Source organism: Pomacea canaliculata, linkage group LG10 (assembly GCF_003073045.1).
Source record: "Pomacea canaliculata isolate SZHN2017 linkage group LG10, ASM307304v1, whole genome shotgun sequence".
NCBI lineage: Eukaryota > Metazoa > Mollusca > Gastropoda > Architaenioglossa > Ampullariidae > Pomacea > Pomacea canaliculata.
The window spans coordinates 26,026,878-26,036,505 of record NC_037599.1 but is presented as its reverse complement, the minus strand read 5'-3'; the positions used below and the strand labels follow the sequence as shown (position 1 = coordinate 26,036,505).

The 9,628-nt window shown below is 36.5% G+C and overlaps 1 protein-coding gene across 1 annotated transcript; it reads left to right on the top strand.

Annotated features, from left to right (window-relative positions):
* The first annotated feature begins 1,354 nt into the window (after positions 1 to 1,354).
* Positions 1,355 to 9,449, top strand: LOC112574460 (macrophage mannose receptor 1-like). The gene is made up of 9 exons (XM_025255548.1): positions 1,355 to 1,431; positions 1,977 to 2,125; positions 3,161 to 3,282; positions 3,686 to 3,813; positions 4,119 to 4,279; positions 4,676 to 4,812; positions 5,025 to 5,137; positions 5,507 to 5,646; positions 6,018 to 9,449. Exons 1-9 carry the CDS (start codon positions 1,377 to 1,379, stop codon positions 6,222 to 6,224), a joined length of 1,212 nt encoding a protein of 403 aa, XP_025111333.1. The 5' UTR covers positions 1,355 to 1,376; the 3' UTR covers positions 6,225 to 9,449.
* The last annotated feature ends 179 nt before the right edge of the window (positions 9,450 to 9,628 follow it).

Below are 9,628 nucleotides of genomic sequence, written 5' to 3'. Positions count from 1 at the left end.
GTTAAACTAGATAAATATTTTTAGCTGGTCATGTTCTGAAGGTAGGTGCGCATGTACCATGCTGTCTTCAAAGACAAAGAACAAGAGCAAAAGTACTGCACATCAACTGGAAACGTTGCCATCGTCACGTGAGTGGCTCAGAGTTGAGCCTCGATAGACGAAATGGTGGCGCTTTTAATGTTTCATGACTTCGACTCGTTTATTAGAACTCATCTGAGAAGTAAAATTATAAATTCTTTTATAAATTATACCAGATACCGATGTGTAAAAAACAAAATCACTCCGATCTTTCTTCTCATGCCAGTCGATAAGACCCTAAACGATTCCCTATTTCTACTCCTGATGCTGCATCTTTTGTTTAAAAAAATTTTCACAGTCACTCAGCTCACTTTTTCTTTCTCCAGAAAAAAATGTGGTGATGAAATATAATGAGCTCTGAGTGGAAACGAGATCCTGTTCATTTCAATTTCTACAGTATGTCCTCTGTGTGACCATTGTCTTACCGTGGTTCCGAGATTGTGCATGAAAGCTTTGTACTGCTCCAGAACAATTATATTTTACATTTATTTCAAAGAGAGCATTCTGCGATAGTGTATAATGCAGTATGAAGTACAAAGGCAATAAATATTCAACAGATTGACGTGGACCATAAATTACATGAATCCTATGGCCTGCAATCTTGAAGATGTAGACCTGCTCATCACTAACAAGGAGTCTAATAGCCAGATGTCTGCGTCTATCCAGATGTTTGTCCCGATGACCAACACGGGCGAACCCACATAACCGTTCTTCAGCTGGTACTAGTCAATGAACGAATAAATATTTTGTTTATTTACTTTTGGGGAAATAGTATCTTGCTCTGTGCCCGGGTACCTCTCCGAAAAAATTCTTATTCGACAACACTGCACTCAGTTTGTTTTAAGAATATCGAGAGAGGTCATAACAGTTCTGATGATAAATTTTGAAAATTCGAATTCTAGGATGTTAAAAGAGAATTTGATTTCAGGGTGACTTGGATTGAAATGTCAGTCCCGACATGCATGCATAAATAATTTCCTAAGTAGTTTATCATCCCTCATGCAGTATTCCAATTTGAGGATTGGAAAGGATTTTCTTTATCTTTCAATTTAGACGAACGTTCAGTGAACTCTACAATGTCCAGCCGTGTCTTCATTGCCATGCAAGAACTCTCAGCAACTACTCAGTCGATGAAATGTAAGGCGAGGCTTGCATTTCTGAAATGTCAATGAAACTGTGTCAATATTTCTTCGAATATTCAGAGCGGAAATGTTGTCTTAATAACTGACTGTGTGGCTGCACTGGGGAGTAGGACTTCCCTGTACTGTCTCTGACATACAGTCGCAAATCAACGAGAGATGTCTCCGAGAATGGTCTCTGTCACAGCTGCTGTCATCCTTCTCTTTACCGGCTGTGAGTATGGAATGCTAGTGCATACAAATTTATTTAATATATCACATAATAGACTTTGTGAGTTTTTTTAGAAAATCATATAAAAAAACCCTTTAAAATCTAAGAAATGTTCGTTTTTGAATTCTTTAAATCACTGAACATTCTTCAGTATGAATCCTTGTCTTACACTTGCTCACTTGGCTACATGACAAAACTCAGAATCATCCTATGACAAACCAACGGGTGAAAATGCTTTGACCTGCATATTTTACAACATATGTGTTTGTCTAACTTCACAAACCAGCGATAGAGTCATGAATAATAAACTTAAAAGGTATAAACACATTTACAAATAAAGTCACATGATGCATTTATCCACAGTCCGCAATGCTGATATCCCTAAATGTCAAAAATAAAGCAACCCATATTCCTCAACATGTTATCGCCCCTCTCACATCAAAGATGTCTTGTGTCATTTTCATCGTTACATATATAACTACATTATTCACCTGTTTGTACATAAAAATTTACTATAACGTGTTTACACTTGCCTGGGAATAAATCAGGCGCATCTCAGATAACAGGCAACTGTGGTTCAGGCTGGGTGCTTCTTCATTCCACCTGTTACCACCAGTCTCTGAAACCAAAGAACTGGTCCTCAGCCCTGGCAAGCTGCCAAGAAAAAGGCGCCGATCTGCTGTCATGGTCAGAACAAGTAAGCAGCCGGCAGTGAAATTAATTCTTTTTACAAATGAGTCCAAAAACCATGGGTGTGGGATGGTTCATGAATGAGCCTTGAGCTCATAGTCACTTTATAAGAGAATAGAGTACAAGGTCTTGCGGTCATGGTATCCAAGTAGTCCTGTTCCCTTTCTATGTGGTTCTCTATCCACATCTTACCTTTCTCTCAAGTCTATACTTCCAAGGCTTAGGTTCTTTTGTCATCACATATCAAACTTATTAACCAAATAGCCAAAAAGATCTGGGAGGTTGTCACCCACAGCTGATCATTGACAGGAAGAAAACAAATTCAAAGTGATGATCTAGTTACCTTTGCTAAAGATTTTAACATCTTCATCATGACTATGACACTTTCTGTGATTTAATTAAGGCCTACCCCACAATATAAAATAAGATTAGGTTTCATACATTTTAGCATTGACGTGTCTACTGCATGTCTATCTTGATGTTTTTTGTTCCATGTACAACGTTTGTGCTGTATTTTTTTCCTTTTCACATTTTTAGCTTTCTGTCTGCTTTGTTGTTTTAGTTAACAACAGATTATAATAATTATTAAATTATTACTTTAGTTAATTAATTAAAATCTCATGTCTTAGTCTTAGAGTTTATTTACTTCTTCCAATCCTTCTACATTTTTGGAACCACAAATTGCTCTTCTGGCATGAATACCAACCGAACGATATACATGTATACATAGAGAGAGGGAAACACCTGAGGGAAATATAGACAGTTTCTTCTCTGTGTGACCTAGTTGTAGACCTAGTTAAGCTTGATAGATAATTTGATATAGAGAACAAGGAAAAAATTATTTAGCCTTCGTAATCTCTAACAAAATATCAGGCAGTAAACTTGTCTCGAATCATACCTTATACAGGAGTAAATGGACATTTAGTACTTTTCAACATGTTACCACCATTTCATCCATATTTTCATAATGTAAACGGAGTAAAGGGCTACAAATAATCACTGCAATTCTTTGTTGTATTTTGTTGTCACTCTGGAAATAAAGAAACTGTCAGAGATGGAACTTGCTGACTCTGAAGGAACCTGGTGGGTAAAACTACAAAGTAACTCAAGTGAAAGCAAGGGGATGTCACTCTATGATAGCTCATCTTTCTCAGGGGAAATCATGTAAGTCAGCTTTTATATAGAGTAGCTGTTGCTAATTTTGTCATTAATAGTTTCATCACGTTTACAAAACATACCCTTATTGAAAGTGCAAATTTTCTCTGCTAAAAAAGATTTGCATCAATAAAAATTTGTAAATTCAAACGAGTGAATAAAGCAAACAAAATGTCATGATGATGTGATATTCAATAATAAAAGAATGTTGTAACTGGATGTGTATCAGATTGACCCAACCTGCCTTCTGTAGATAAAGAGGACTACAAAAAAGAACAAGTTCGGCGATGATTGCCACGTATTTGTTAAGATTTGGTATGAATAAATGTTGAAATATATCAGTTTAGAGAATTCTATAAAAGTCAATATTCCTCCTTTTACTTTGGATGCTCCAAATGTTCCTTGATTAAAGATTGTGGAACGAGGGCGAGCCCAACAACCTAGACAGTCACGAAGACTGTGTGGAGATGTACCCTACGGGGAAACTGAATGATGTTCCCTGCTACCGGCAACAAAACTACATTTGTAAGAAATATTTAAGTGAGTACCGCCAGTTAGAAAGTTTTCAAAACTAGAAGCACGTGGGTTTGGTTTGCTTCAGCAACCTTTCCCAGTCAACCCAGCTGTTAGGGGACATTTTTAACCTTTACTCACAAAAAATTCACCTTTTATTCCATTTGTCAGTAGATGAGTAGCTATGACAGCTGATAATATCTATACTAGACATTTATCTACATCTATATATACATAATGAGAGAGTCAGCCAAGCACATATATATTCATATAAGGTTAGATAATAGCGTTTACATATTCAAATTCTATGACACATTTGTTTCCTTGCGTAGAGCTCGATATCCACTCTAGGAACAGTTGTGATACGAACTGGACCATGATCTTGGATTCCTGCTACAAGCTTTATAATGAGAAGAAGCAGTGGAAAGACGCAAAGAGCAGCTGTAATGAGGACGGCGCCAATTTGCTGACGTTGGAGTCTTTAGATGAGCTGGTATGCGACCTTCATACCTTCAGGTTTCTAGATACTGAATTAACATTTAGCATGCTGTACTCTGTATGTCCACTTGTCTACAACAGTATTAATTAATTTTGTCTAAAATGTGATTGCTCTTGCTTACTACTTATCTTTTGAACAGAAATAGAACAGGGACTCGAAGTTTTATTTCTAACTGTTTAATGTTTTGGATCTGACATTTACAGACTTGCTTAAATTATTTATTCTAATGCTTTCATAATAACAGTCGAAAAGTAAACATTAGGTAATCTTTTCATATGTAAGTGTCCATTGTTGCGTAAAAAAATGTTTGTCAAAAGCAGGTGCTGCTGACATTTCATACTTTAGTATACATCTATTTACTTACTGCATCGCCACTTGTTTGGCCTGAAGTTGCAGGTCAGGAAAGAGATGGATCGCATCGCCAGGGACGAACATTGGTGGGTGGGGCTGCATGAGATACCAACTAATCATTCTAGTGCCAAGTGGCAGTGGCTTGAAAGGCCTCCAATGATATCACCTGCAGTTACGTGAGTTACTATTTTATTCATTTTAAAGACCTATCTAGGTAGATATCTACCTGCATACCTGTCTACATCCCTTAGTTCAGACATTGGTAAGGCCTTGCAGATCGCTGCTGGTGCCTGCTATCAAATCATGATTTCATGCTTAAAGATGTAAATACATTCTTTGTCTTGTTTCACATCTCCTAACGACAACCCTTATTTTTTTATCCCTTCAGACAGTGGAAGAAGGACGTGCTCATCACAGAGGACTGTCTGGTGATGGACTCTGATGGTTTTCTGAGTGGCAAGCCATGTGATTCCTCTCTGTTCTTCATATGTGTGAAATCAAGTGAATACTCAAGAATTATAATCTATATTCGTTTTAATGAAGTTAATAAAATATTTAAAACATGATGCCAACAGGTCATCATAGTAATGACGAAGGGAACAACGCCCGTCTTTGGCTGAAATGTCTTGTGCTGTGAATAGTGTGTACAAGTGTGGGTGAACATGTTGTAAGACCAAAGAGATAAAAGTGCCAAACTATATTTAGTGTAGAAATAATGAGCTACATTAAATAGTAGATGTCATGCTAACTGACAGATAAATTCTTGCTAGTGACCGGTATTTGTCCTCACTGACAATGAATGCTTCTATGAATAATGATATTGAAGGGCATCTCAAAACATCAACCAGGTCATTTTCTCTTTATTTGTAGACAACTGTGAATCTGAAAGGATCGGCAGAACCCCTTCGTGTTACAAGTTGTCCAATAAGACCATGTCGTGGTCTGGTGCCCAAGACAGTTGCAAAGCCGAGGGAACAAATCTGCTGATCGTCAGAACTTTAAGCCAACTGGTCTGTAGTGTAGACAAACACAGTTCAAAAATATTTTCTGAAATTTCTTTTCGTCTTTCTATATTAGATTTGCCAACAGGGTAACAAATGCTGGTAATTTCATGTCTGGGACCATATCGCTGCTGAAATCGTGTTGCTATTAACATTAATATACAGGCTTCTACAAAATTATGTTAGATTTTTCAAGAATATAAGAATTGCTCTGTGTGTGTGTGTGTCTCGTTATCATTTAGTTCGTATGTATCTAGCACCTTTCGTATCGTCTGATGATGACATTTTACTGGTGAGATTACATTATGTGAATAGTGTATGTGTTGTCATTTGATTTATAAATAATAATACCATGACATTTTTTTTCTATTCCCATCCAGATAAAGATACAGAATGATATTGATATGAAAACTTCGCCATGGTGGGTAGGAGTGCGGACACAAAAGTGTGAAATGATCGCCTCGAATAATTCACTGGTCTTCACGGACTGCACAGAATTACACTCCTACATCTGCCAAAAAACTCATAGTAAGTGGGAAACATTTTTAGCAATTCACAGGCATTTTAAACATAACCAAGATATATAGAGGGAATTGATAGATTTTTACAATTTTCCTAATATTTGCTACTTCTAAAGAGTATAACAAAATACAGTTTTCAAGTTAAAAAGTTACGAGGATTGCCAATGTTTTCGATATCAATGCATTGTCATAATGTTAGTAATGCTAGTACAGTGGTTCTTAACCTTGTTTGAGGTACCGAACCCACAAGTTTCATATGGACATTCACAAAACCCTTCTTTAGTGTCATCACGAATTTACATAATCACTCCGGTGTGTCTTGACTTCCGTGGCAGACGCTCCGCCGAACCCCTGAGTCCGACTCACCGAACCCCTAGGGTTCGATAGAACCCCGGTTAAGAACCACTGTGTTATTGTCTTAATGTGAATGACGATACATGGTTATCATCTTTTCAATTTTCGAGAAAAAAGGAGTATAGATTGTGAAACCAAAATTAAAAACACTAAACTGTTTTAATATTTTCTAGTTTTATTTTAGCTATTATGTTCAAATCATAAAAGAAACTTTCTGTTGTGACACATGTGATATGGAAAAGTGTACAAAATCTTTTTTTTCTAATAAAAGTGTGCAGTAAAATGTTACATTAAGTGTAGGCATGCTTCAGTATTCATTCCTACCCCTGAACAGCTGAACTACTGTCATTCCATCCATAGATCATCCTTTTGATTATTCACACACATTTGTGTCTCACCCCACTGCCTCAAAGTAGTGCTACTTCCTGATAATTATACTCTCGGTTATAAGGTCTATTTTAGGTATAATTTAATCATATTTATGTCATATATTGATACATTTGTCAACATATCACTGAGGAAGTAAAATGTTCTACCTACAACAAAACTTCCTGTAACACTCATTGTGAAAAAGACCAAATAGGATCAAAATGAATCAACAAATGATCGATGCTATACAATTGTAGTAACTGAACTAACAGCGTTTGGTATATTTTCTATCAAAATCAATGAGCATAAATAATAAACATAAGATGTATATTTACGACATAAAAACTCAATTGTAAAGGATACTCTGAAAGTTCAAGTAGTAAGCACTTGCTTGGTATCTATGACAAAATGGCCGTGCATTAATGAAGACCTCTGTGCCTTTAAATTCCTGAGGTGTGTCATGAACATTTAGTTTGTTATGCTTGGTTAGTGTTATGCGTGGTTACACAAATCTGGACATTGGCGAGAACAAATATCTCTGTAAGTCAACTCAGTTGACTGCCAAGTTGTTTTGGACCTCTCGATCGGGATGAGTGCCCTAGGTCCGCGAACATCCCGATAGGTAACCCGCAAATTTTTATCGCAAACCAGCCGCTGACAATTATCCCCTAGAAAAATCAGTTGGTGAGGACCCTCTGCAGATCCTCCCAGGAAAAGGTGAGAAAAATAGCCAGAACACTTTTGCCTTTTCATTAATTGGATATGATGATTAACATGATAACCATGATGATGATGATGATAAACATAATAACACAACATTACTATTTTATCATGAAAACTCAATATTACCCACATTTTTCACAGGCTAAGTTGTTTGTGTTATAATTTAAGAATGTTGATTTAAGCTCAGTGGGTACCAAACAAAATCGCTAAGACTGTCAGTATTACTGGTAATCTTTCAGGTCAACAAGTACCCATCAAAAGCTTTTCTTCTTCACGGGGTCAACAACAAAGAAATTAGACTCCAACAGTCGTCCAAGATAGATGGGATGGAATTATATCTTTTTGATAAAATGAGTCGTAAGGTCTGTACGCTTGTATTTTTTTGTGTTTTGTAGCAAGTGATTATGCACGCACAGTATATATATATAATTTGCTTTGATGTAATACATGATTAGATAGAAGTGGGACCTTTGTCTTGTTCCCAAACTCGCTGGTGGGGATTATAAGCTAGGAGTATTTTCCATTATTGTGAAAATTTGATTGGTTTGTCTAAAAGTTATGAATTATAGCGGTATCACGCTTAAAATGAGGTTTTTACCCGTGAGACAGAAAAAAAAGAAAACAAGTATCAGTCAAAAACATGGTTATTAAATTATGTTTGCTCGTGTCTAAGTTTACATATTTCTGTTCCTAGAAAATATTTTGTAATTTGAATGAATACTGTATGTAAAAGATTCAAACTGTGAAGTCACTCAGTAACTAACCTCAGAATGTTCTCTTAAAACAGGTTTCCACAAGAGCTACTATCCTGTTAGTGGAAATGTGGAAGTTGAAAATTGTTTTTGTGTGATATTCTACAATAATAATTAATGCTTTATAATATTATACATAAAATCAAACAGAGATGCCTACATACAACGGTCTTTGTAACATCTGCATTCATCGTCCTGATTCTTTTCCCTGAAAGTAAGTATTCAACTCTGATTCAGTAGAAAGGCTTCTGGATTGTGTGCAGAGCTCAATTCTTTCAAGGTACATATAAAAGGCACATTTCTACTGTTTTCCTGTTATTCTTGTTGATGATACATGGTATAAAAGCTTATTTAAAAGGTCCTATAGTAAGGGAGGCAACCACTTTTCTATGCTAATATGTAATAGGGTTAAGTCCCCTGAGTTGTGACCAGAAAAATGACTGAGACTAAGTCGTACATTTTCTCTTTTTTTTATTATTATTCAAACACAGTTATCTTTGATTCTTAATTTTTGGATACATTTGTTATTTTGCATTTTACTTGTGCTGATACTCTAAGAACGTTGTAAACAAACAGACTCTCCAGTAAGACTTTTAGCTTTTTGTTCTTTCATTTAGTATGAACTAAAAATTTCGTTCAGCTCTGTGCCGCATGCACTTATGGATCATTCAAACTCCAAGGTCTATGTGTCCAGAACTGGGACTACTTTGAGAGGCGGACGTTGAACGTTAAGGCAGGAAGAACACGTCGACTTTCTTAGAGGAGAGGAGGACATCTGTATATTTTCTCGTGTTCCAAAGCACCGGACTTGGGAGGAGGGTATAGCATCAGATTGGTGTCTGTTCGGCGGATATACGTGGTATTGTTAACCCCGACTCGCTACACTGTGTGCTGTAGGATGTAGATGGCAATCTCATTTGCATGAGCAAAGTTGATGAGATTCTGTATGAAAGAGTGGATGGTGGTCATAACGAGAGTTAACAGACCTGTAGCTTGGAATATAACGGATAAGACTTGAATTAGATAAGCCAGTGTGTTTTGCATTTATTTAACATAATTCTATGATTGATAAATCTGTTCTTCTTGCATTGATTCGCACGTTGTCAAGTTTTCTGTTCAAGGAAGAGCAGGGATGGGGAGTCGTGTACCGCTTGCTGAGCATTGTATGTAACTGTCGCCTTCAGGATTATTTTTTAACCTGATGTCTGTGTTTTTGACCTCCTAAGGTAATGTTTGTGGTCATGTATCTCAAGAATAAAAAATAATATAAAA